Below are 27,702 nucleotides of genomic sequence, written 5' to 3' on the forward strand. Positions count from 1 at the left end.
CAATGTGGGAAAGATTGATGGGAAACTAGAGGATTGGTGAACTTCTAAAAGCCAACAAAAGATGACCAAAAAATAATGAGGAAGAAAATAGCCAGCAATATAAAAACAGATAGCAAGAGCTCCTTTAACATATAAGAAGGGAGAGAGAAGCCAAAGTGAACACCGGCTCCTTAGAGAATGGGGCTGAAGAAATAATAATGGGGAAGCGGAAAATGGTAGAAGTGGTGAATAAATATTTCACATCAGTCTTCACTGTGGAAAATTGGAATAACATTCCATAAACACTAAATAATCAAGAGATAAAAGGTGAGAGGAAGTAAATACAATAATGATTATCGGAGAGAAATATGAAGGAAAATAATGCTGGCTAAATATTATTATGGTATAAATTCTCTGGTCTTGACTGGCTGCATCTTAAGATACTAAATGGAGTAGCTACAGAACTACTGGATGCAATCTCCCAAGAATCTTGAGAAAACTGAAAGGGATATCATGCCAATAACATCCTTATTTAAAAAGGGAGGGAGACAAGAAACAGGTAACTGTAGATCAGTTAGCTTAACCTCTGGCATTGAAAACATGTTAGAATCTATTATAAAGGATCTATTATGATGGGCAGCATGGTGACCACTTTGAAGGATCAGTAATGGGCCGAATGGCCTGCTTCTACACTGTAGGGATTCTATGATGTACTTGTAAAACATTTAGAAATGCATAATCGATCAGAGTTAACATGGATTCATGAAAGGGATATCATGCTGAACAGATATTATTTTGAAGAGGCATGTCACAGAATAGAGAAAAAGGGGAACTATATATTTAATATATATGGATTTTTAGAAGGAGTTGTGTCAGGTACCACACATTATGCTTCTTCATAAGAACCCACGCTGTTAGGGGTTGTATGTAAGCATTGATAGAGGATTGGCTAATGGACAGAAATCAGGGAGTTGGAATAAAGGAATCATTCTCAGGATGATAACTTGTACCTAGTGGTAGTGTGATGATATTATAGCTTTAAGAGGTATATTTCATCCTGTTTTTTTTAAATGATAAAAGGTTGAGACAAGAGGAGTTGAGCAGTCTGCTTCAAAGCCCATAAAGTAAGCAGTTTGAGAGGCCTTGGAGTGTTTTTCTCCAAGATTGGAACAATAAAAGCAGTCTGAATGGGTGGGATCAAGCTACCGCAGACCTTTGTACCTGATGACACACCTGGATTCAATGCCCTCATGTTGGAATGACTCAAGGCTCCTGATTTGAGGTGGGTATTCTCAGTGTCAGCGTTCCTGTTGTCATTTTTTGCGATGAACAGAGCATGGCCAAGAATGGACTGTGTCACCCAGAATGCATCCTGGCTGTGCAAACCCATGGCCACAGGGACTTGGGCTCTGACTCGAGGACAGGCTAGATCTCAAGCTCTGGATAACTGTCCCTACCATGTGATGAATTGCTGAGCCAATAAGAGAGGGGCAGTGCTGCCCTAGCTCAGGGTCACCCAATGGGTATAGCCCCTAGTGATTAGCACTGTAGGCATACCCTTTATCCAGGCCCTGCTCTACAGCAGCCTGGTAAACCCTCCCAGGGAAGCCATGATGTGGAGGTGCCAGTATTGGATTGTGGAGGACAATGTCAGAAGTCACATGACACCAGGTTATAGTCCAGCAGGTTTATTTGAAATCACAAGCTTTTGTTATTTCACCTGATGAAGGAGCAGCATTCTGAAAGCTTGTGATTTCAAATCAACCTGTTGGACTCTAACCTGGTGTCTTGTGATTTCTGACCTACTCCCAGGAAAGACAAAGCACATATTTAGATACTGACTGAAGCTGTGGGAACAATAGGAAATCAGTGCAAATGTTGTGGGGGGCAGAAAGCAAAAAGGCATTGGAGAATTTGTGAGTTAGAGGGAGAATTGGGAAGAATCCTACCATCACATATTGGACAGCAGGAACCAGCTGGAGTGAATTGTTCCGAGACAGAACAGCTCAGTAAGGGGCAGCTCTGATGGATACAGATCCAGGTCAAATCCTGCAATAAACACACAGCATCATTCAATAAGTTCATGCTCAGTGATGTCCAGCCTGTCCTGACTCAGCAACACAATGTCCCTGCTCCCACACACTGATCCCTAAAACACACCAATATCTGCAGCCCGTCAGGAAGTCCAACTCACTTTCTTCACCCGTGCAACATATTATAGGGATCGCTTCCAGAGGATCAATTATCACACAGTCTGAATGCGGTCACTGTGGGATGGGGCCATACACTGACCTTTCACCCTCGGTTTTTCTGGAAGGAGCCAGCTCCATTTCTGATCTGCCACAGCATCATTGACACACTGTGCCTCAAGCACAAAGCATCAACATCAAACCTTTCCAGCAGAGACCGGCTTTGATAAGGAGGAAACTCCCTCAGGTTACATCAAACACACCCAGGACATGGACAGCATGGGGTTAGATACACAGTAAAGCTCCCTGTACACTATAGCTATCTGATACCCTCAGGATTCGTGCAGGTATAGGGTTAGACACTGAATAATCTTCTGTACATTGCCCCATCAAACACTCCTAGACAGACGCAGTAACATTGTGAATGTTATTGTGTACAAAGCCCACTGATAAGAGCAGGAACAATGACTGATTTCTCAGTCCTCAAACCCAAAGTCCTCGAGACAGATTTTTGGTTGCAGTGTAAGTGAAATCCATGAGAAACAGGGGGTTGGGGGAGGGTAGAATCTGGCCAACTGTCTTTATACATGAAATCCCAATGGTGATAGTGCTGAGCTTGTGTCTGAGTAAGTGGAGGTGACTGGTTGGGGGCGGGGGCGGGGGGGGGGGGGGGGGGGGGTGGTGAGGGTCTGGAGGGTGTCGGCCAGAGGAGATGGACTAACCATCAAGTCTAATGGATCCTGGGGAAGTCCAGCTCTTCTTTCGGAAGTCGCTTTCCCTTACCAATGTACTCACCTTGCAATGACAGCTGTAACAGGGGTCAGCAGAAGACAGCAGCTCACTCCCAAGCAGCTCAGCAGTACAGTTACTCAGTGGCTCTGTGACAAAGATGAACAGTATTCAGTCCCAATCTCAATCTCAATGTTTCATCCATGTGTTTCAGAGCTGAATACTCTCAGCATAAAGATGCTGACCCTTTAAATGGCAATCAGGGATTCACTTCGCCTCCTGCCTATATCTGGGGAGGGGTCCTGGACACACCTGGCAACATCTCAAGTGTGCATCAGGGATCAGGAGAGAGTAAAGGTAACGAGTGGAGAGACGGCGCTGAGGGAGTGCCGCACTGCTGGAGAGACACTGCCGAGAGAGTACAGCACTGTTGGAGAGACAGTGCCGAGGGAGTTCTGCACCACAGCTGAGACACAGCTGAGGGAGTGCTGCACTGTTGGAGAGACAATGCCGAGGAATTGCCGCACCGTTGGAGAGACAGCGCCGATGGAGTGCCGCACTGTTGGAGAGATGGCACTGAGGGAGTGTCGCACTGCTGGGGAGACGGTGCTGAGGGTGTGCCGCACTGTTGGAGAGACGGTGCTGAGGGACTGCTGCACTGTTGGAGAGACAGCGCTGAGGAAGTGCTGCGTCGCTGGAGAGACACTGCTGAGGGAGTGCAGCACCATTGGAAAGACGGCACCAAAGGAGTGCCGCACCATTGGAAAGGCAGCGCTGAGGGAGTGCCGCACTGCAGGTGAGACAGAGCTGAGTGAGTGCTGCACTGTTGGAGAGATAGCGCCGAGAAAGTGCCGCACCGTTGGAGAGACAGCGCCGATGGAGTGACACACTGTTGGAGAGACGGAGCGGAGGGAGTGCCGCACTGTTGGAGAGATGGCGCTGAAGGGGGCTGCGCCTTTGCAGGGTTAGTACTGAGGGAGTGCTGCATTTTGTGAGGGAATGTACTGAGGGTGTGCTGCACTATTGGAGGTGTCATCTTTTGCGAATGGACATTAAACTGGCACCTTGTGCCCTCTCAGCTGTAGGTAAGAGATTCAACTGGATTCTTTCATTGAAGAGTAAGCCAGAAGGCTTTGGGTCAGAAGAAAGGGCACAATTAAAGGCTGAGATGAGGGAGATTTCCTTGTGTGAGCGTTGTGAATCTTTGGAACTTCTTGCCACAGACACTGGGAGCAGAATCCTTGTGTACATTTAAGGTTGAGATAGATAGATTCTTGATCAGCAAGAGAAGCAATTGTTTCAGGGAAAAGGCAGGAAAATGGCAGAACAGGATCGAGGGGCTGAATGGCCCACACTTGTTGCAGTTTCTGGTGGTCTAACAGTCCCTGTTTTTTTTTTGAGAACCCTGACTCACATCACCAAAGGCAGGTGACCTGATAATTCTCAGGTTATTGTTTACGGGATCTTACTGTGCACAAGTTGGCCACAGAGTTCCCTACATTACAACAACACTGTAAAGATACCTCATCAGCTCTCCTTCACTTTGGGATCATCTGGGATGGTCTGAGGTGCTAATTAAATACAAGTCTTTCCACATTGAAAACACTTTGAACAATTGGGTGGAAACGATTTGATAATAACTCGGCTGCAAAGTAGCTAACTATCGGAGCATTCATCCCAATGGAAGGATGGGAATGATGATCGAGATGACATGAAATTATGAGATTTCCAACACTGCTCTAGGAGGCGAGACCAGTGAGCATATTGTTCAGCGGGTACTCACGGGCACAGCTGGGGCAGCAGTGACCAGGCGATGGAGCCACAATCAGATTCCTTGGGCAGTCCACGAGACTGGGGCACTGATGGCGGTAACAATGTAAGTGCTGCTCTCCATCCAGCATCACCTACACAGACAGACAGAGAAGGGGGGTTGGGGGGTGCGGGGAGAGACGGAGACACAGCGAGAGAGAGAGAGAGAGAGAGAGAGAGATGTGGGGGTAGAGAGAGAGAGAGAGAGAGAGAGAGAGAGGTGGGGGAAGAGAGAGAGAGAGAGGGAGACAGAAAGAGAGAGAGAGAGAGGTGAGGGAAGAGAGAGAAACAGAGAGAGAGAGGTGGGGGAAGAGAGAGAGAGACAGAGACAGAGACAGAGAGAGAGGTGGGGGAAGCGAGAGAGAGGTGGGGGAAGTGAGCGAGAGTGAGAAGTGGGGGAAGAGAGAGAGAGAGAGAGAGAGAGGGGGATGTGGGAACAGAGACAGAGACACAGAGAGAGAGAGAGAGAGAGGTGGGGGAAGCGAGAGAGAGAGAGAGAAAGAGAGGTGGGGGAAGCGAGAGAGAGAAGGGTGGGGGAACAGAGAGAGACACAGAGAGAGAGAGAGAGGTGAGGGAAGCAAGAGAGAGAGAGAAAGAGAGAGAGAGAAAGAAAGAGAGAGAGAGACAGAGAGGGAGAGAGATCTGATTTCTAGTGGGACTTGATTTGAACAGTGCTGGATGGCCAGCTACAAGGAAGCCATGTGAGACAATTATGGTGCAGTGCTTAGTGTGAGCTGAGACAGTTCATGCATTCACTCACTGGGCTGGCCATTCATTCATTTCCCTACTCTCACTTCACGCACAGCAGCTCTCACCAGCAGCCTGCCCTCCTTGCCAAAGACCATGCCCCCGTTCCAAGGCGTTCGTACCCCCTCAATCACAGACTGTGCCCTCCCTACAGTCTCTCTACCCCCTCAATCACAGGCTGTGCCCTCCTCATAGTCTCTGTATCCCCTCAATCACAGACTGCACCCTCCCTACAGTCTCTGCATCCCCTCAATCTCAGACTGTGCCCCCCCAAAGTCTCTGTACCCCCTCAATCTCAGACTGTGCCCCCCCAAAGTCTCTGTACCCCCTCAATCACAGATTGTGCACTCCTTACAGTATCTCTACCCCCTCAATCACAGACTGTCCACTACCTACAATATTTCTACCCCTCAATCACAGACTGTGCCCTCCCTACAGTCTCTCTATCCCCTCAATCACAGACTGTGCCCTCCCTGCAGTCTCTCTATCCCCTCAATCACAGACTGTGCCCTCCCTGCAGTCTCTCTATCCCCTCACTCACAGACTGTGCCCTCCCTGCAGTCTCTCTATCCCCTCAATCACAGACTGTGCCCTCCCTACTGTCTCTCTATCCCCTCAATCACAGACTGTGCCCACTCTCGGGTCTGTATACTCCTTGCACCACAGACTATCCCTTTTCATTACAGAAGGACTATACTCATCACACCTGCGCTGCAATATTCCCTCTGCAGAAGTGTTACGTTAAATCAATCTGATCCGTTATTTTTTCTAGGTCATTGTGTTTCTAGACAGTTGAAGGCCACTCTCCCACTCTATCCAAGCTGCTCCTTATTGAAGGAGTGACCCCCAGTCTAGGTGTTTGCTCTGAGAATCGGTCAGATTGCTGATGTTTACAGCAGCTCCAAGTTCAGACAGTGAGCTCTAGGTTGTTTGAATTATAAGACAGTTCTTACCTCACAGGTACAGATCTCACAGGGGTCACTGCTTGGCTGGAAACTCTCACCTGGGCTGTATATACGGTTATTGTAGATGCAGTCTGTTAGGCATGGACAAACACAGTGAACATGGGCATGTGTAGAATTAGCACCAATGCATTGTGGGTGTGATGGCATTAACATCGTGCAGGATTGGCATTAATGAATAGTGCGATAAAGACTGTATCTTATTATTTTCCGGTATTTTCGAGTGTGGACTGAAATGGGAAAAGAACCACTTTAAAAGCAAGGATCATTGAAATTTGCTGCACTTCTTTTAAAGCAATTAATGTGACACTCAGTGTAAGTACAGTTTACACAGCTGCCAGTACAGGCAGTCATGGAAGCCTAGGAACAGAGTCAAGGGGAGGCTATGAACAGAGATTTGGCCAGCAACAGCTGACTTACTGCTCAATGGTTTGGTTATTAATGATAAGGGTCTTCTGCCTGCCAACAACTATCTGATTGGCTCCCAGTTAGCTACGACCTAAGGGGTGTAAATTTTCTGGCAGAAGCAGTCAGATCTCCACAAAGCAGTAAATAGCAGCTCAACCCTGAACATAGCCAGTTTACTTCCTGGATCCAGTTGCTGTGAGCTATGACTTTTAGTTACTAAATCAGATATTTATTAATGGAAATCAGTCACCCGGTGCCTCCTACAAACATGTAAAAGAGTCTGGAGAATCATCTCAGGAAAGCACAGGGCCCACTGAACTGCCTTGCCTGTTTTTCCCTCCACCCAGAACAGCCATGCTTTTTGAGTGTGTATAGGAGGAGTTTATAAGGAGGTAGAGCTTTAGCTAGTAATAACAAAAGTTTGTTATTATTTACCTGTAGAATCTATGTGTGGATTTTGTTTTTATCATTCCAGTTAAGTACTGAAACCTGGTCTGGGTTTTCTGTGAACCTGCCCCTGAAAGCTGGGTAAATTGGGGAATTCTGGGTACTTTCATAAAAGCTCTAACCTCTGTGATGACTGTGGCAAAAGTGGGGCTTGATTTACAGCATGCTGTCCCAGTGAGATGTAACAATGCAAGATGGCCACTGGAGGGTATACACGGTGGGCACTGGGGAGTATACACAATGGGCACTGGGGAATATACACAATGGGCATGGCGTATACGCAATGGGCACTGGGTGAATACACAGGCGCTGGGGGTATACACGATGGGTACTGGGGAATAGACACAATGGGCATCGGGGGGTATACACTATGGGCACTAGGGGATGTACATGAATGGCACTGGGGATATACACAAGGGACACTGGGGAAGTACGACGGGCACTGGGGAGTATACACTATGGGCACTAGGGTATATTGTACAGGATTGGCCGCACTGGTAAGTGTTATTTGGTTTGTGGGTGAGGCAGTGGGATCTCCTTGTGACACACTGAGGCTGGGGTTGAGCCTGGCCTTCACCTGCTGTGGGTATGTGGCACCGTCCCGACTTGGACTGGGCATTTTCCCAAAGAACTCATCTTTCAATTCCTTTTACATCCTGCTCTCCAATGGATACCTTGGGTTCACAATGGAATCTCTTGTGTCACATGACATAAAGCCCCGAGGTATTAGACAGACCCGATGGGCACCACAATGGACTAATGATGGATACTGGGCATCAAACCAAGGTTCTGCCAACACCAGTTTTGTCCCGGGGAGAGCTCACCTTGCAGGTTACCGTCCTTACATGACCTACCTGCACAGAGCGGGCAGCACTCTCCAGGAACGTGGATCTGATTCACACACGGAGTGAGACAATGAATCGCGGAGCAGGTGGTGACCCCATCCACACACATACAGGTCATGCAGGGGATTGTGGGTGCAGACCAGGTCCCTCCCTCCTGGTATTCCTTCCCATTGTACATACAGCCTGTTTGGGAGGTAAAGGTGAGTTAGTGGCCCTGAAATGGGGGGGCTCAGACTGGACCCTGACCTTCAGTGTAACTGCACCTTCTACATCAATCCCTGCACATCATATATATCTGTCAGCCAGACCCCGTTGCAAGGAGGGATACCTTCCCCAACTCCTATAGGATCTTCCCTTTCAAGAAATCTCTAAATTGAAAAAGAATCACACAACACCAGGTTTTAAACCAACAGGTCCTGCAATTTGTAACTCTGCCCACCCCAGTCCAACACCAGCGCCCCCAAATCAAGAAATCTCCACTTCCTGTAAATGCTCTGACAGCCCCACCTCCTAAGAATCCTTTAATGGACGTCTCCACCTCCCTCCTTTGTGACTCCAGCCTGCCCGCGGGGGAATCACTGTCCGACTCAATCAATCTTGGTTAGAGACAAAACAAACTGCAGATGCTGGAGCCCAAAGTGGACAGGCAGGAGGCTGGAAGAACACAGCGAGCCAGGCAGCATCAGGAGGGGCAGAAGTTGACGGTTTGGGTGAGAAGACGGTTTGGGTATTAACTTCTGCACCTTGTGATACGGTGTTTCAATCAATCAATCAGCCACCGTTTACTCTCGCAGGCCTTTTCTCCAATCTCCCTCAGCGCTGACTTTATTCGAAGTGGGTGGTGGGATGGGGAGAGGTTTGGGGGGGATTGGGGTGCAGGGGCAGATGCGGCGGAGCCCTTACCTCGACACAGTGGGCAGCAAGATCCCGGCTTCGTTATCTGTTGCCTGCAGCTAAGCGTTGGACACTTGACAGGCAAACACAGCACATCACCATCCTGCAACACAGCAGATAGACATCATGATATCAGCTGACAAAACATTGAGGCCTTCGGGGACTGAAGGAGGGTAGGACCTTAAAGGAATTGGTGGCAGCAATTGGTGAAGTGCCTGAAAATGGTGGTTGGGGTACAGCCTGGGGCGTGGGATGGCGGTGGAATTCCTGATGAGATGTTGATTCCCCTGCTCCTCGGTTTGCTGCCTGACCTGCTGTGCTTTTCCAGAAACACACTCTCGACTCGGACGCTCCAGATCCTGCAGTCCTCACTTTCTCCTCCGAGATGGGGAGGGAAGCAAACAAATAGCTCTGGGATGCAGGATAGGAACCTTGGCACCACGTACAGGCAGCAGTGTCTCAGGGAGGAGGGTCATCCCAGTCACAGCGCTGCAAGGGACATGAATGCTCACACAGACCCCCAACCTCCCACAGAGTTCATCTTCCCTTTCTCTCTGAGATCCTGGATGTGGGTAGGAATCCCTGTGGACCTGGCCCCAGGATCTATTCCCAAATACCCAGAAAACTGAACTCTTTGAGGGCCTTCATCACAAGATTGGGAAGATGGGTCCATTATTATAATTTCAGAGACTTCTGAGAAAACTGGGCAACCTGCTGAGAGCAAACCAGGCACAGCTTCCAGTTACTGCTGCACGGAGTCAACTCTACACAGAGCGAGAGTCTCTCCCACAGCAGGAATCCCTCCCACAGCGAGAGTCCCTCCCACAGCGAGAATCTCTCTCACAACATCCACATCATCAAATTCACTACAAGTCAGTATCCCAGTGACCCGCCCGAGAACCGGACTTGTAACTGGTCCACATAAACAAATTCTTTATTCCCAGACCTGCTAATATCCCTCTGAGTGAGTGGGACACTGTGGGAAGAGGGTACTGGGTAGAGGGTCAGAGCAAGGACAGAAATTCTCACGGTGGGGCTAGTGAAGCAGGTATGTGACTGGAAGGAGAGTTTACTGTACAGTCGCTGTCAGGTACTGGGATTTAAAACCAGCCCTTACCTTACATGAGCAGTCCCTGCAGGCGTCCGGTTTGAACGTTTCTCTGTTGCTGTAGATATTCCCTTCAAAGTAGCAATCCCGACAAACAGGACAGCACTGGCCTGGAATCTGTGCAGGGTGTTGACATGTGACATCACACTCTGGCTCCAAACAGGTCACTTCTCCCCACTGTAGGAAGTGAGACAGACGGAGAGTGTGAGTGTGAGAGAGAAAAATGGACAGTGTGTGACAGAGAGAGAGAGAGAGAGAGAGTGAGACAGAGTGAGAGTGAGATAGTGAGAGAGAGTGAGACAGAGCGTCAGAGAGAGAGAGAGCACGAGAGTGACTGATAGAGACAGTGTCAGCAAGACAGATAGACAGTGTCAGAGAGAAACAGTGCAAGAGGGAAACAGTGAGAGAGAGTGTAAAAGTGAATGAGCATGTGAGAGAAACAGTGCGTGAGAGAAAGATTGTGTGAGAGAATGTGTGTGAGAAAGAGATAAAAGAGAGAGGAGAGACTAAAAGAGAGGGAAAGAGAAAGAGAATGAGAGAGATTTTGTGTGTGTGTGACAGAGAGATTGAGAATGCAAAAGAGTGAGAGTGAGAGAAAGAGTGAATGTGTGAGAGAGTGTGAGAGTGTAAATGTAAGTGTGAGCGTATCAGAGTGAGATAGAAAGTATGTGAGAGAGAGACTGTGAGAGTGACAGTGTGAGAGAATGTGAGTGAGAGAGATAGGAAGAGAGAGGGAGAGACAAAGTGGGGGGAAAGAGAGAGGGAGAGAAAGACGGAATGTGAGTGTGTGAGAGAGAGAGAGAATGCGTATGTGTGAAAGAGAGACAGACGGTGTGCAAGAGAGTGAGAGACACAGAGTGAGATAGAGACAGTATGTGAGAGAGACAGTGTGAGAGAGTGAGAATGAGAGTGAGTGAGAGAGAGAGAGAGAGAGAGAGAGAGAGAGAGAGAGAGAGAGAGAGAATGTGTATGTGTTAAAGAGAGACAAACAGTGTGTGAGAGTGAGAGACTGAGTGAGATAGAATGAGAGTGTGTGTGTGAGAGACAGTGTTTGAGAGAGTGTGAAAGAGTGAGAGTGTAAAAGAGAAGATGTGAGAAAGTGTGTGAGACAGAGTGAGGTTGTGTGAAAGAGTAAGTCAGAGTGTGAGAGAATGAGTGAGAAAGAGAGAGAGAGAAAAAGCGAGAGAGGAAAAGCAAGACAGAAAGAGAGAGAGAGAAAAAAAAGTGTATAAGAGAGAGTTGAAAGAGTGAGAGAAACCTGACATAAAAGCTCAACCTGGGCATCGGAGGCTGACACCATTAATACCAGGGCATTCATGGGGACAGGACTGGTTTCAGCTGTGGCTTTTCAATGTTGAGTGCTGAAGGTGTTTGCCTGACCTCAAATTGTATGGAGATGTGACCAGCGAACACAGAGATTGTTATTAGAGCTGACCCATTATTCTGGTATCACAAGGATTACCATGGTCTGCACCCAGTAACAGGCAGTGCCAGTGCCAGTGCCAAACAGTCCATAAACACTCCCACGCTGAGGTACACTGCGCAGAAATACAGCCTCACATGGGCTGTACACAAACAGTCCCGCACCGGGCCGTACACAAACAGTCCCGCACCGGGCCGTACACAAACAGTCCCACACCGGGCCGTACACAAACAGTCCCACACCGGGCCGTACACAAACAGTCCCACACCGGGCCGTACACAAACAGTCCCACACCGGGCCGTACACAAACAGTCCCACACCGGGCCGTACACAAACAGTCCCACACCGGGCCGGGCCATACATAAACAGTCCCTCATCAAGCCGTACACAAACAGTCCCACACCGGGCCGTACACAAACAGTCCCACACCGGGCCGTACACAAACAGTCCCACACCGGGCCGTACACAAACAGTCCCACACCGGGCCGTACACAAACAGTCCCACACCGGGCCGTACACAAACAGTCCCACACCGGGCCGGGCCATACATAAACAGTCCCTCATCAAGCCATAAACAAACAGTCCCACACCAGGTTAGGCCGTGCACAAACAGTCCCACACTGGGCCGCGCACAAACAGTCCCTCATCAAGCCATACACAAACAATCCCTCACCGATCCAGGCCGTACACAAACAGTCCCACACCGATCCAGGCCGTACACAAACAGTCCCACACTTGGCCGGGCCTTACACAAACAGTCCCTCACCGGGCCGTACACAAACAGTCCCTCACCGGGCCGTACACAAACAGTCCCGCACCGGGCCGTGCACAAACAGTCCCGCACCGGGCCGCGCACAAACAGTCCCCCACTTGGCCGGGCCGTACACAAACAATCCCTCACCGATCCAGGCCGTACACAAACAGTCCCACACCGGGCCGCGCACAAACAGTCCCCCACTTGGCCGGGCCGTACACAAACAGTCCCGCACCGGGCCGTATACAAACAGTCCCACACCGGGCCGTACACAAACAGTCCCTCACCGGGCCGTACACAAACAGTCCCACACCGGGCCGCGCACAAACAGTCCCCCACTTGGCCGGGCCGTACACAAACAATCCCTCACCGATCCAGGCCGTACACAAACAGTCCCACACCGGGCCGCGCACAAACAGTCCCCCACTTGGCCGGGCCGTACACAAACAGTCCCGCACCGGGCCGCGCACAAACAGTCCCCCACTTGGCCGGGCCGTACACAAACAGTCCCGCACCGGGCCGTACACAAACAGTCCCGCACCGGGCCGTACACAAACAGTCCCGCACCGGGCCGGGCCGTATACAAACAGTCCCGCACCGGGCCGTACACAAACAGTCCCCCACTTGGCCGGGCCGTACACAAACAGTCCCGCACCGGGCCGTACACAAACAGTCCCGCACCGGGCCGTACACAAACAGTCCCGCACCGGGCCGGGCCGTATACAAACAGTCCCGCACCGGGCCGTACACAAACAGTCCCACACCGGGCCGGGCCGTACACAAACAGTCCCGCACCGGGCCGTACACAAACAGTCCCACACCGGGCCGTACACAAACAGTCCCACACCGGGCCGTACACAAACAGTCCCACACCGGGCCGTACACAAACAGTCCCACACCGGGCCGGGCCGTACACAAACAGTCCCGCACCGGGCCGGGCCGTACACAAACAGTCCCACACCGGGCCGTACACAAACAGTCCCACACCGGGCCGTACACAAACAGTCCCACACCGGGCCGTACACAAACAGTCCCGCACCGGGCCGTACACAAACAGTCCCGCACCGGGCCGTACACAAACAGTCCCGCACCGGGCCGTACACAAACAGTCCCGCACCGGGCCGTACACAAACAGTCCCGCACCGGGCCGTACACAAACAGTCCCGCACCGGGCCGTACACAAACAGTCCCGCACCGGGCCGTACACAAACAGTCCCGCATCGGGCCGTACACAAACAGTCCCACACCGGGCCGTACACAAACAGTCCCACACCGGGCCGTACACAAACAGTCCCACACCGGGCCGTACACAAACAGTCCCACACCGGGCCGTACACAAACAGTCCCACACCGGGCCGTACACAAACAGTCCCACACCGGGCCGTACACAAACAGTCCCACACCGGGCCGTTCGCAAACAGTCCCACACCGGGCCGTTCGCAAACAGTCCCACACCGGGCCGTACACAAACAGTCCCTCACTGATCCGGGCCGTACGCAAACAGTCCCGCACCGGGCCGTACACAAACAGTCCCACACCAGGCCGCGCACAAACAGTCCCTCACCGGGCCGTACACAAACAGCCCCACACGAAAATATTATGAATGCGAAGGCGAGAGGGAGACAAGTTCTTCAGGGGAGCATGAATAGATCCCTGGATTTACTGCAGAAACCCCTCACTGTACAGCATCAGGTTAAAAAGGGATCTGATGCCTTTGACATTTTGTTAATACAACTTCCACGAATCAGTGTGAGGAAAGGAGATTCATTTCAAATGTCTAGGGAGGGTGAGAATCATCTTTGTAATGTCTTGGCAATAGTGGGAAAGTGGAAACTTCTAGAATCATGACTGATGGTATAGGTTTTCCAGAGGGGAAGCTTGATTGGAGGAGGTTGTCTCAGTTTAAATTTGATCATGTGCTCATTTAACCGACATTGTGAAGTAAAGGGTTAGTTATACCTTCATTGTAATGATAGCTCCTATGTGTGGGTATGTGATGCAGTGCTACTCTACCTGTGTCTGAGCTCGGAGGCCACGCTTCATTTCCCACCCTCTCCAAATATTTCTTTGTATTAATGCATGGGATGTGGACTTTTGTGGCTAAGCCAGCTTTTATTGCCTCAAATTAGGCAATCCCTCATTTCCCAGGGAGAGGCAGTGAAGAGTCGATCACATTGCTGTGGGTCTGGCATCACATGTAGACCAGACTAGGTAAGGACAGCAGATTCCTTCCCTGAAGAAGATCGGTGAACCAGGTGGACAATCAGCAATGGGGAGGGATATGGACCGGCTGCTGACAGGTGGGACCAGATTGGGTTGGGATATCTGGTCGGCATGGATGAGTTGGACCGAAGGGTGTGTTTCCATGCCGTACATCTCTACGACTCTATGGCTCTTCATTCTCAACTTTTACTGAATTAAAACCTCACCGTCTGCCATGACAGCATTCAAACCCGGCTTCTCAGAAGATTAGCAGAGTTTCGGGATGAATACCTGAGTGACCGCCATCTTCCCCTGCTCTGGTTCGGCAATATCTAGCTACTCGCTCTGTGCAAAAGGGAGTGGTGTCGTTGTGACGTCAGGTCAGATGGAGCTACAGCTCAGGCTGGTCTGGCCCTGGAGAAGATATCCTGTCTTCTCACAGTCTGAATATGGTTATGCTCAATATAGATTGTTGCTGTTCACTCACCGGATTGCGGATCTCATATTAGCACATGGTGACGACAAGAGAAGGCCTGTAGAACTGATGACAAGCAGCTCACGGTGTCAGAGAACACGGGCGAAGGGGGACAATCGAGGCCAACCCAGTGATCCAACCCCAAAGATAGGGAGAATATTTGAAGAGAAGTTTCACAGCGACAGAAAGCTGCCTTGATAAAATGCCAGAGGAAGTGTACTGTATGTGATTGACAGCAGCATTGATGCCATGTTTGTCAAATAGGGCATGGAAGAAAAATTGGTAAAATACAATATAGTCCAGACTTCAGACTCCCATTTCGGTTCAAGGCTAAATCCTATAATAGTAAGTGGAAAAGTCTGGTGTAGACAGGAGCTGGGGAAATCATTGATTCCTTTATACTTGCAGCACAGACCTTTAAGATTAGATTTGATTAGATTAGATTACTTACAGTGTGGAAACAGGCCCTTCGGCCCAACAAGTTCACACCACACCCGCAGAAGCGCAACCCACCCATACCCCTACATCTACTCCTTACCTAACACTACGGGCAATTTAGCATGGCCAATTCACCTGACCTGCACATCTTTGGAATGTGGGAGGAAACCGGAGCACCCGGAGGAAACCCACGCAGACACGGGGAGAATGTGCAAACTCCACACAGAGAGTCGCCTGATGCGGGAATTGAACCCGGGTCTCTGGCGCTGTGAGGCAGCAGTGCTAACCACTGTGCCACCGTGCCGCCCACAAAGTGGGGCCTTTGTATGGAACTGCATTGCTGTGGCATTCCTGGATGAAGCTGATTTAGAATTCTCTCATCCAAAGCAGGTCCAACATTATCAAAAACAATGCAGCTCATCAGATCTCAAGCAAAAGTGATTTTTTTTTAATATCTGAAAGGACAGAGAAGTCTCCTGGGATCCACTGACACCAACTCAGCCCTCTCTGCAGTATAAAGGCCACCAATATGATAGTAGCCACAATGGGAAGATGGTGCCATAGCCATCATTGTCCCCTTTCACCTGTGCTGTGCTGGTGAAAACCAGAGTGCAGCCAAAAGTGCTCAGAATGCCATAAGAAAATACGTTTTCAGGTGGTGTGTTGTTGGTTTGACAACGGGCGATTTCAAACCACAGCAGAGATCGAAACCCAGCCAACCTCTGTCTTCAAGTGTCTTATGAACCAGCAGCCACTCCTGAGTTACAGGAGCCCTTGGAAGGCAAACCTTCACACTGTCTTGTCAAGGGGCCCATTGCTGATAGGAAATAGTAGATCTACAAGTTGATATCTGGTCTGCAGATGTTATGGTTAATGGCAACAAACTATTTTTAAATTGGATACATGGGCAAGCATTATCCATTGCTTCTGATCCAATGCTGTGGTTGGAAGCTCAATGTCGCTGACCATCTTCAGTGAAGCTTCAAGGTGCAGAATACACCACAAGAGAAGAATAGGGCCAGGTGCAGACTGCAATAGCAGAGAGACAACTGTTATTATGAAGTCATTCCCAATTTACGGGACTCATTATTCGTTTGGGACCTTCTTTGCTATTCACCAACTGCAGCAGGTTTTCAAGATGCCAGGAAGTCAGATGCCATCGATGAAAGACCATCCCTCAGACCACAGGAGGACTTACAGATCTCACACTCCCCTTTGAAGAAAGGCTAGGAGAAACAGGGATGGACTACACGGCTGGGATAAAGTTCCAGAAGCTCAGCTTGCTTTTTCAGGAAATGATACGGTCTCAGGGACAGATGACCTGTTGCATGATGGGATCCCAGATGTGGGGGGAAAAGGAGACCTTTAACGCCAACTGAGCTGCTTGAATATTCAGAACTTACTAACTTGCACCAAAGCCAATTAAAGTCTGCAACCGAGTGCCATTGGCAATCTGCGCAAGTTCTCAATTTCTTTCAGTAAAGTGCAAGAGCCGTAAACTACTGAGCGCCTGCAGCGGAGCTGTAGAAATGCTTAAAATAAAGCATTCAGTGGAGTGTGAGAAGATCAGAATTAAACAGGAGTAGGAGCAGTCCAACTCTCCAACAGTGAATTAAAACCTTAGCTATTTGCAGTAACATAGACCAAGCCACACAGCCACGATTTGAAGACGCGTGTGTTGGACTGGGGTGTGCAAAGTTAAAGAAATCACACAACACCAGGTTATAGTCCAACAGGTTTAATTGGAAGCACACTAGCTTTCGGGGCACCGCTCCTTCATCAGTACTTCCAATTAAACCTGTTGGACTATAACCTGGTGTTGTGTGATTTCTTTAACTTAAGCCATACAGCGACCAAGTGGGGATGTGACCACACTCAGTGCTCTCTGGTCACCAATGAGCCTCTCTTCAAGACAAGAGGCCTACTGTTAAGGTTTGCTTTTCAAAGGCTCCTGTGACACAATGGTAGTGTCCCTACTTCTGGGCCAGGAGTCCAGGGTTCAAGTCCCCCTGCTCCAGAGCAGTGTAGTGACATTTCTGAACAGGCTGATTAGAAACAACTTGTTTGTTTTAAGTCTGCAGCCCACAGAGCAACGCGAGAACCTCCTAAAGACCCAGGTCCAAATGCCTACTCCCGGTCCGATGCTAATGCACTTCTATTTCCTGCTGGTGCTCCAGACGTGTCGCTGCTTGTAGAGAAATCGCCTTCCCCACTCCAGCCCCACACTGGCCAGCCCAGACAATGACAAGGGAACACCAATATCCACCAAGGCAGTAGGAATAAAACAACAAACTGCAGATGCTGGAGATCTGAAACAAAAACAGAAATTGCTGGTGAAACTCAGTAGGTCTGGCAGCATCTGTGGGGAGAAAACGGGGTTAATGTCTCGAGTCCAGTGACCCTTCTTTAGAACGGTTCTGAACTGGACTCATCTGCTTTCTCTCCACAGATGCTGCCAGACCTGCTGAGTTTCGCCGGCAATTTGTTTCTGTTTCATATCTCCAGCACCCACAGCTCTTTGCCTTATGTCCCTGGGCTGGGGCTTGGGTCTGTAAGGTTCTAGGGAGAGACATCCTCACTGATCAACTCAGCCTGTGTCTGATCCCTCCCAACGCAGCAAGTCTCACATGATCACATCCCTGACTGCTGTCCCAGCCTGTGAACCCATCGCCAGTCTGGAGACCCAGTCTTAATGGCCAATGTTAGTTCAGTGGCTTACCGTACATGTACATGTGTGGCAGGGGTTCACTGCTGAAACCCAGTGTGATCCTCCTTCATACTGTTTGCCGTGATGGATACAGACTGTAAAAGGAGAGACACTATTAGTCAGACAGGGACCAGAACAGGATCCACACACACCTCACTGGCCACAGACCAACCTCAAGAGTCAACAGACTCAAACCATCAACTCTGCTTTCCCCCCATAGATGCAGTCAGACTTGCTGAGTTCTGCCAGCAATGTCTGACTTTGTTCCAGCCTCAGACACTGGGCCATAATATACAGCCTTCATCCAAAGGCCTTGGATTTAATAAAGGGGCCGATAGCTGCATGAATTGAGGGTAGGGTGTCCCACTGAAATGCTGGTCTGCTTTGTGCCTGGTTTACATTTGACAAACATGTGCACACATGCCCATTCCCAGAGACTTGTTCCTGTCCTATTGAAGGGTGGCACCTACCTGGGCACTCTGGGCAGCATGCCTTTGCTTTTGTCACGGGCTCCGAACAGGTTACCGGTGGACAAACAACATCCAAACACAACACACTGCCATCGAGGCAGCTGCAGCGTTTACACCGGTTGGATGGAGGGAAGAAGGTTTCTCGGTTTTCGTACTCCATGCCCTCGAAGGAACAGCCATCGCATTCGGGACAACAGGCCGAGCTGACAACTGGGTGGGTGCACTGTTTGGAACACGGTCTCTTCCAGCAGGTCACCATCTCAGCCTGAGGGCACAGCAGCATCATGGACAGTAAAAAGGAAGCAGAACAGGGCCCCCAATCCTCATCCTGGCTCCTCCCTCCCACACTGCCATTCAGACATCATATTCCACAACTTCCTCTCCAAGCCACACACCGTCCTGAGTTGGAGCTATATCACTGTTCCTACAGCAAGTTAACATCTGGGAACTCCCTCCCTAATGTCAAACACCAGCCGTTAGACCTTGGTGAAACAAAACCACACACAGACACACACACACAGACAGACACAGAGACAGACACAGAGACAGACACAGAGACAGACACAGAGACAGACACAGAGACACAGACACACACACACACACAGACAGACACACACACACAGACAGACACACACACACAGACAGACACACACACACAGACAGACACACACACAGACAGACACACACCCTCTCCATACTTTACTGTCTTCCCTGTCAAATCCAGCTCATGTCTCAGTCTCTGTCTAATCAAGGGTCAGACATTTTGGAGTGATACCAGTGATCTCCAGAAGGGACCAAGTGGACATTCCCAAGTTTGCTGATGATACAAAGTATGCTGTGGGGGGTGGGGGGGGGGGGGGGGGGGGTGGAGAAGACAAAGATGGAAGCAAACAACTTGGGCATGAATGTGGCAGCTGGAATAAAACCCGGGAAATATGAAATTATCCACTTTGATAAGAAAGTCAAATCAGAGGACTTTCTTTATCTGGTGAGAAACTGGGAAACATTGACATTAAGGAGACTGGAGTGTTCTCATGTTCTTTCCTCATCAACTACTGTTCTCTCTCGGTTCCTGTTTACTCTTCCACAATACAAACTCTGGAAAAAGGGCAGCAAGTCAGGCAGCGTCTGAGGAGCAGCAGAGTCAATGTTTCGGTGTAAGGGTCCTGCCCGAAACATCGACTCTCCTGCTTCTCGGATGCTGCCTGACCTGCTGAGGTTTTCCCAGTGCCATACCTTACCTGCTCGGACAGGCCTCTGCAGTCCTCACTGTCTCCTCATTACAAATTCTACCCACCCCTGGAATCTCAACCCACTCTAGATCATTGGAGTTGAGGGATGAGGGGAGAAGCTGTTTTGGGATGAGGTTGGAGTTTGGAACATGAGGATTCGTGGGACTGTCAGGGTCGGGATTGTTCAGTTGTTTTTGTCCTGTTCCTAATGATACCAATACTCACCAGGCAGGTGCACTTTGAGCACTTGTCAGAGGGGGAGTTGAAAGTGGTTCCGCTCTCATAGACCTGTCCCAGGTAATGACAGATGCCAGTACACTGCGGGCAGCACTCCCCAACAGGGGTCACTGGATTTTGACAACTGACGGATGGGCAGGACACAGGCTGACAGGTAACCTGACCATTCTGCAATAAAACACCAGCACTGCTGTTCAAGTCCTGAAGCTCATAACACAAAATAAGAAGCTGTCAACAAGTGTTCAACGCAAAAATATCAAAAGCAGCAATGCCAAGGGGAGCCATTTTACCATTCTGTGACTCAGCACGGAATGAGGGAAAGGGGGGCGGGGGGAAAGGACCGCGGGTGCGGGGGCAAAGGACAGGGGTGGGGGGGGAGGGGGAGGGGGGGCGAAGGGAAAGGACAGTGGGCGGGGGGGAAAGGACGGTGGGGAAAGGGGAAAAGATGGGGGATGGGAAAAGACGGGTAGGAAGGGGGAACGACTGTGGCAAAGGGGGAAGAACAGGGGGTGGGGAAAGAGTGGGGGCAAAGGGGGAAGGACGGGTGGGGGAAGGACAGGGGGTAAAGGGGGAAGGACAGGGGACGAAGAGGAAGGAGGGGACAAAGGGGGGAGGACAGAGGAGTCGGGGGGGAGGGGGGGAAGGACGGGGGAGGGGGAAAGGACGGGGGTGAAGAGGAAGGACGGGGACAAAGGGGGAAGGACGGGGGGGGGGAGAAGGATTGAGAAGGGGGGTGAAGGACGGGGGAGAGGGGGGGAAGGACGGGTTCAAAGGGGGAAGGACAGAGGAGTGGGGGGGGAGGGGAAGGACAGGGGGAGGGGGAAAGAACGGGGGTGAAGAGGAAGGATGGGAACAAAGGGGGAAGGACGGGGGAGGGGGGGGAAGGAAGGATGGTGGGGGGTGGACGGGGTGGGGTGGACAGGGAAGGACGGGGGGGGGAAGGACTGGGGGGGGGAGAAGGACTGGGGGGGGAAGGACTGGGGAGGGGGGAAGGACTGGGGAGGGGGGGGAAGGACTGGGGGGGGGGGAGGACTGGTGGGGGGGGAGGACTGGGGGGGGAAGGACTGGGGACGGGGGGAAGGACTGGGGAGGGGGGGGGGGGGAAGGACTGGGGAGGGGGGGGGGGGAAGGACTGGGGAGGGGGGGGGGAAGGACTGGGGAGGGGGGGGGGAAGGACTGGGGAGGGGGGGGGGGAAGGACTGGGGAGGGGGGGGGAAGGACTGGGGAGGGGGGGGGAAGGACTGGGGAGGGGGGGGGAAGGACGGGGGAGGGGGGGGGGAAGGACGGGGGAGGGGAAGGACGGGGGGGAAGGACTGGGGGGGGGGGGAAGGACTGGGGGGGGGGGGAAGGACTGGGGGGGGGGGAAGGACTGGGGGGGGGGAAGGACTGGGGGGGGGGGAAGGACTGGGGGGTGGGGGGAGAAGGACTGGGGGGGGGAAGGACTGGGGGGGGGGGGGGAGAAGGACTGGGGGGGGAGAAGGACTGGGGGGGGGAGAAGGACTGGGGGGGGGAGAAGGACTGGGGGGGGGGGGAGAAGGACTGGGGGGGTGGGAGAAGGACTGGGGGGGTGGGAGAAGGACTGGGGGGGTGGGAGAAGGACGGGGGTGGGAGAAGGACTGGGGGGGTGGGAGAAGGACTGGGGGGGTGGGAGAAGGACTGGGGGGGTGGGAGAAGGACTGGGGGGGTGGGAGAAGGACTGGGGGGGTGGGAGAAGGACTGGGGGGGTGGGAGAAGGACTGGGGGGGTGGGAGAAGGACTGGGGGGGGTGGGAGAAGGACTGGGGGGGTGGGAGAAGGACTGGGGGGGTGGGAGAAGGACTGGGGGGGTGGGAGAAGGACTGGGGGGGTGGGAGAAGGACTGGGGGGGTGGGAGAAGGACTGGGGGGGTGGGAGAAGGACTGGGGGGGGGGAGAAGGACTGGGGGGGGAGAAGGACTGGGGGGGGGAGAAGGACTGGGGGGGGGAGAAGGACTGGGGGGGGGGGGGAAGGACTGGGGGGGGGGGAAGGACTGGGGGGGGGGGGAAGGACGGGGGGGGAAGGACTGGGGGGGGAAGAGGAAGGATGGGGGCGAAGGGGGAAGGACGGGGGGGAAGGGGGAAGGGTGATGGGGGATGGGGGAAAGGCCGGGGCGGGGCGGGGAAAGGCCGGGGCGGGGCGGGGAAAGGCCGAGGCGGGGCGGGGAAAGGCCAGGGCGGGGCGGGGAAAGGCCGGGGCGGGGCGGGGAAAGGCCGGGGCGGGGCGGGGAAAGGCCGGGGCGGGGCGGGGAAAGGCCGGGGCGGGGCGGGGAGGGGAAAGGCCGGGGCGGGGAGGGGAAAGGCCGGGGCGGGGAGGGGAAAGGCCGGGGCGGGGAGGGGAAAGGCCGGGGCGGGGAGGGGAAAGGCCGGGGCGGGGAGGGGAAAGGCCGGGGCGGGGAGGGGAAAGGCCGGGGCGGGGAGGGGAAAGGCCGGGGCGGGGAGGGGGGGGGGGGGTGGGGGGAGTTGAGGTGGGGTGGGGGAGAGCGGAAAGGTCAGGGGTGATGAAAGGACATCTGCAGAGGCAAGGGATGGGGGGTCAAAGGGGAAAGGGAGATGATAAGGTGAGTTCTCCCACAAGCAACTTCCAAGAATTCACTTTGTCAATTGGTCAGACCAGTCAAATTGACTGCCCAGTAAGGAGACCCAATTTGTAAGGAGGCCTACACACAATGAAGTGGTTTAGAATGATTAGGTCGGAGTTTAGACAGAGAGCCAGTTCAGATATGATGGCCAGAATGGCATGCTGCTAGCACTGTAACTATGCTGTCTCCGTGCGACCTCCCTCTGTCTAAGGGATGTGTGCAGTTGTTCTCTCTCCTCTTGCTCTTTGACTGAACTCATGGGTATATTGCTGAGGGGCAGAGTCACAGGCTGCATCCATTCAACATGTGCCCTCCACATGGGAGCTCCAGTAATACTGGTGAACCTCCTGGCGTTTATAACCACAGCCCCAGCTGAGCTCAGGAATGTGTGGAGAATTGGAGGGACAGGCTCACACCCAATTACTCCTGGGGTTAACAACCCAATTGGATAGGCCTCTGGTGAGGGACGAGTATGAGAATCACATGAACAGCAGCCACCATTTGTTGGAGCCAGCCGAAGGTCATTTCAAGATGAATACCACGGAGAGTAACTATGTACAGCTTGCACCAGATCTTGGCTCGGCTGCATTTGGAATACTGTGGACAATTCTGGTCTCAGTCTTCCACATAGTATGCAGAAGCAATGGACAAAATATAAACATGATTTACAAAGATTCTACCAGAAGTTTCAGCTTATAACTATCAGTTCAAACTGAATAGGTTTGCTTCTGTAGAAAAGTCTGATTTAGGACCTGACTTGATTGAAGTGTTTAAAATATGAAGGATTTTGTCAAGGTCAGTGTGGAGAATATGTCTCTGCTTGTTAATGGTCCAAAACTTGGCGTCATAAAAATAAGATAGTCACCAATAAATCTAATTGTGAACCTGGGAAGAACTTACTGATTCAAAAAGTGGTTAGAATATGGATCTCATCACCAAGGGGAGTAGCTGAGGTGGATAACAAAAGCACATTTAAGGGGAACTAGATAAATACACGTGGGAGCGGGGGACAGCAGGTTCTGTTGCTAGTGTGAGAGAAACTAAATCCAGTGGGAGGAGATTGACGTGCAGCATAAACACTGCCACAGTTAAAAATCACACAACACCAGGTTATAGTCCAACAGGTTTAATTGGAAGCACGCTAGCTTTCGGAGCGTTGTTCCTTCATCAGGTGGTTGACAACCTCCTGAGGAAGGAGCGACGCCCCGAAAGCTAGTGTGCTTCCAATTAAACCTGTTGGACTATAACCTGGTGTTGTGTGATTTTTAACTTTGAACACCCCGGTCTAACACCGGCATCTCCAAATCATCGCCACAGTTAATACAGAGTTAATGGCACGTTGGCTGTGCTGTAAATGTAGTGTAGTGATACAGTCTCTGTGATTCTCAGAAGGATCACTCAAGGGAATTTCTCATGTACTGATGTGCAATTCCGATCCTCAGTTCAAAGCTCCGGGCTACAACTAGCCTGAGGTTTCTCTTTGAACTTTCCTCTGACGGAGATGTTTCAGATTAACGTTTGTGTTTAACTTCAGGAATGTTCAAAGTTATTCATTCCCAAATGAACTGAATAATTGAAGTGTGGGAATAGTCACACGTGGAGGAGGGGGGCGAGCGAAGCCACTGGGGAGGAAACCAGTCTCAATTTTATTTGAACTCTTAGCTTCTACCTCCTGCTGTTGTGTTCCATTTTAATTCAGTCAGGATGCAGCCAGTGCATGAGGAGCCCAGAGATCGTGAGATCACTTCGCTTGGAGAAGTTGGGAATGTATGAGGGAATAAGTTCCAGAAAAGAAAAGTACACTGACTGTAGCGACAGCTTAATGTCATTCAGGTATGAGAGCATGTCACAGTGAGAGTCTCTGCCCTCCATGTGACTCCAACCCGATATTCCTTCTAAGCTGCACTGCAGTTGGGAGTACGCCACAAGGGGGCACACCCACATGCCCAGCCACGTGTAACAAGCACAGCAAATGGAGCTGAACAGGAACATGGCTCCCAACCCAGGAAATGGTACCAGATTCTCCTTTCCTCAGTGTAGTTTGACAGGCCTGGTATCCAGGTGGAGCTAGTCAGAGTTCTTCTGTTTGTTTCACACATATACGGTGGACAGACGGAGCCCGGCCAATGAGAACACCTCTTACCCGACAGGCGCAGCGGTTACATTTCTCACTTGGGTCCGGGAACCTTTCACCATTTTTATAATCTCTCTCATCGTAACGACAGCCATCACACACTGGGCAGCTGCAAATATTGATTGATGGGTGGGGACATGACGCTTTTTTGCAGCGTTTGGCGTCACAGATCACTCGTCCCTTCTGAAGTGGGCGAAAAGAAATGAAATATTGGTCCCCTGTTTGTCACAATCCCACGTGCCCGCCCACCTCTCCCTGAATTCAGTGCCAACCCATTCATCCCCGTGCCCAGTATTCATCACCGCAGGCCATCTGATAACGCCGGGCACAAACCGAAGACGGTAAAGAGAAGAATCAGCTCATTGTGTTCATTCTGCAATGTGTCCTATTCACATGCTGTCAGTGGGCCAGAACACTCAAAAGGACGCCCATCCTCTGGCACTGCAACTCCAGAGGACACTGATATGATGTGTGAGCCAGTCACTTAATGCACAGAAAGATCCAGCCAATAAGAGGGCACCAATGACCAATTTTGTGTGAAATAGGATCTCTTACATTAACCTGGGATGGGACCTTGCTTTAATGTCTCCTCCTCCTGCTGTGACAGTGTCCCATTGCCATTTGGTGGGTCAGTGCCTCCTCAGTACTGCCACATGAGAGTAAGCCCGGATTAAATGTTTCGGATTCGGGAGGGGGGCTTGATCTGATGATCTCCTGACTCCGAGACGGGCTGTTACGGTTCAGCTGTAGCTAACACCCAGCAGTAGTTGCTAAACGTTCATGTCCAGAAACTCAGTTCCTGGCACATACAGCCCCAAAGGTTATTGCAGCAGTCCGGAATTCTGGGACTAAAGTTTAACCCAGCAGGTTTCCCACCCCCCCACCACCAAGCGAGCCAGGATGACCTTACCTGGCACCGGCACTCCTCACACTTTCCTTTCGGAGATGGAAATGTTGCTCCTTCCGCATAATCTTCACCTTGGAAGTGACAGCCTGCAGGACGATAGGGAATGGGCTAACACATTGAAGGGAGTCTGCAAGCTGTGAGAATGACAGGGCAGTGTGGAGTTGGAAAACCAGCCCTTCAGGTGGGCAGTCACTGACTCAGCACCGCAGTGTATTCAAATCCAAACGCTCCCCCCCCCCCACCCAGCAAAATGGTTCTCACTAACTACTCTATCAATTCCTTTCAAAAATGTCCATCAAATCACTTCTTAACATCCTATATTCCGGGGAGTACAATCTCTCTCCATAATCAACCTCAATGTCAACATTCTGGTGAACCTGCAGTGCTCTCTTTCCAAAGTTAGGGTACACTTTCTCAGATGGAGTAGCCAGAACTGGATAGAGTTACACCAGACACAGTCTGACCAGCAGTACCAAAACAACCTCCCACTTCCCACCAGTGTGTGCATTTCGATAGTACCTCTCATGCCCTCAGGATATCCCCAAGAGTCTCCCAGCTACTGACGTATTTGGAAGTGTGGTCAGTGCTGTAAATCTGGAAACATTCCAGGCATTTTGTGAAAATTATTGTGCTGTCCCACAGGCAGTACGGTGAGAATAATGGAGGCTGTTATAAAGGATAAGGGACCTTTAGCAATATTAACAGTGGTACAGATACAAATGTGAAGAAGTTACGGTGTGACAGTTCGGTTAGTAGTGGACAGACTGCTTGGTTTTGAAGAAGGGTCATTAGACCTGGACCATTCCCTTTGCTCTCTCTCCACAGATGCTGCTAGACCTGCTGAGTTTTCCCAGCTTCTTGTATGTTCGTTCCACTCTTGCTCTTCTTTGGATTGTGTCTTTTATTGTGACCCGCAGAGGCAAGATGGAGACTTGTTTTAATGTTTCATCTAAAAGACAGCACCTCCAGCACACTCTCTCTGTACTGTCCTTCTGGAAGGGTAACACTTCTCATTGAAATGGCCGGAATGGATGAGTTGGACTGAAGGGTCTGTTTCTGTGCTGTACATCTCTTATGACTCGATGTGCTCAAGTCCTTAAGTAAGGCCTGAACTAGAAAACCTTCTTAGAACCTACTTGGCTGTCATCCAACCATCATTTTCCCACAGAATATTTATCCCATTCCCTTTTGAAGATTTAAAATTTGTATTCATGGGATGAGGGCATCACTGGCTAGGCAGGCATTTATTGCCCATCCAGAGGGCAGTTACAAGTCAACCATATTGCCATTGGTCTGGAGTCAAAGTAGGCCAGACCAGGTCAGGAAGGCAGTTCGCTTCCTTAAAGAACATTAGTGAACCACATGAGTTTCCCCCGACAACTGACAATGGATTCATGGTCATCATTAGACTCTTAATTCCAGATTTTTATTGAAATCAACCTCCACCACCTACCATGGTGGGATTTGAACCCAGATCTCCGGAACATTCCTTGTAATATCACTAGGCCATCACCTTCCCTACGATCGAATCTGCTTCCACTAACCAGTACGGCTTGTCTTTAGCAGTCTCAACAACTCAATGTTGAAGCAGATTCTCTCCTCTGGTTCTTTTGAGATTTCCTCCAGTTTGGTTACCAGCCCTTCCGTCACTACAATCAGTTCCTTATTTATTCAATCAAAGCTTCATTTTCTTTAATGCTTTGTGAAATCTCCCACAACATCTTACGGTTGAAGGAAAATAAGCTCAGGTTTCTCTACCCTTTTTACATGTCTGAATACTCGGAAATTTCCGACACCCACTCCATCTTGGCAATATGGGATGCACTGAATTGAACTCCATATTCTCCAGCTGGGGCCAGAGCTGTGGTTGATAAAGATTTTGTATAATCTCTTCACATTTGTATCTATACCACTGTTTATATAGCTAAGGATCCCTTATGCTTTTATAACAGCCTCACAGACTTGGGCCATTTATTTATACTGTCTTGTCATATGATCCTATCAAACTGTA

At 50.9% G+C, this 27,702-nt stretch overlaps 1 protein-coding gene across 1 annotated transcript in view; it reads right to left on the minus strand.

Moving 5' to 3' along the window:
- kcp (kielin cysteine rich BMP regulator) overlaps nt 1–27,702 on the minus strand; it is a 161,117-nt gene that overhangs the window by 19,424 nt on the left and 113,991 nt on the right. The window contains exons 33-44 of the mRNA XM_072562062.1: nt 25,695–25,777; nt 24,794–24,967; nt 20,044–20,223; nt 18,587–18,851; nt 18,129–18,211; nt 10,127–10,294; nt 9,019–9,112; nt 8,125–8,298; nt 6,407–6,489; nt 4,681–4,801; nt 2,964–3,046; nt 1,929–2,028 (exon numbers count right to left, since the gene is read on the minus strand). Coding sequence (XP_072418163.1) covers nt 1,929–2,028; nt 2,964–3,046; nt 4,681–4,801; nt 6,407–6,489; nt 8,125–8,298; nt 9,019–9,112; nt 10,127–10,294; nt 18,129–18,211; nt 18,587–18,851; nt 20,044–20,223; nt 24,794–24,967; nt 25,695–25,777 — 1,608 coding nt within the window. The remainder of the gene's footprint in view (nt 1–1,928; nt 2,029–2,963; nt 3,047–4,680; nt 4,802–6,406; nt 6,490–8,124; nt 8,299–9,018; nt 9,113–10,126; nt 10,295–18,128; nt 18,212–18,586; nt 18,852–20,043; nt 20,224–24,793; nt 24,968–25,694; nt 25,778–27,702) is intronic.

This window comes from Chiloscyllium punctatum, chromosome 44, assembly GCF_047496795.1.
Source record: "Chiloscyllium punctatum isolate Juve2018m chromosome 44, sChiPun1.3, whole genome shotgun sequence".
Taxonomy (NCBI): Eukaryota; Metazoa; Chordata; class Chondrichthyes; order Orectolobiformes; family Hemiscylliidae; genus Chiloscyllium; species Chiloscyllium punctatum.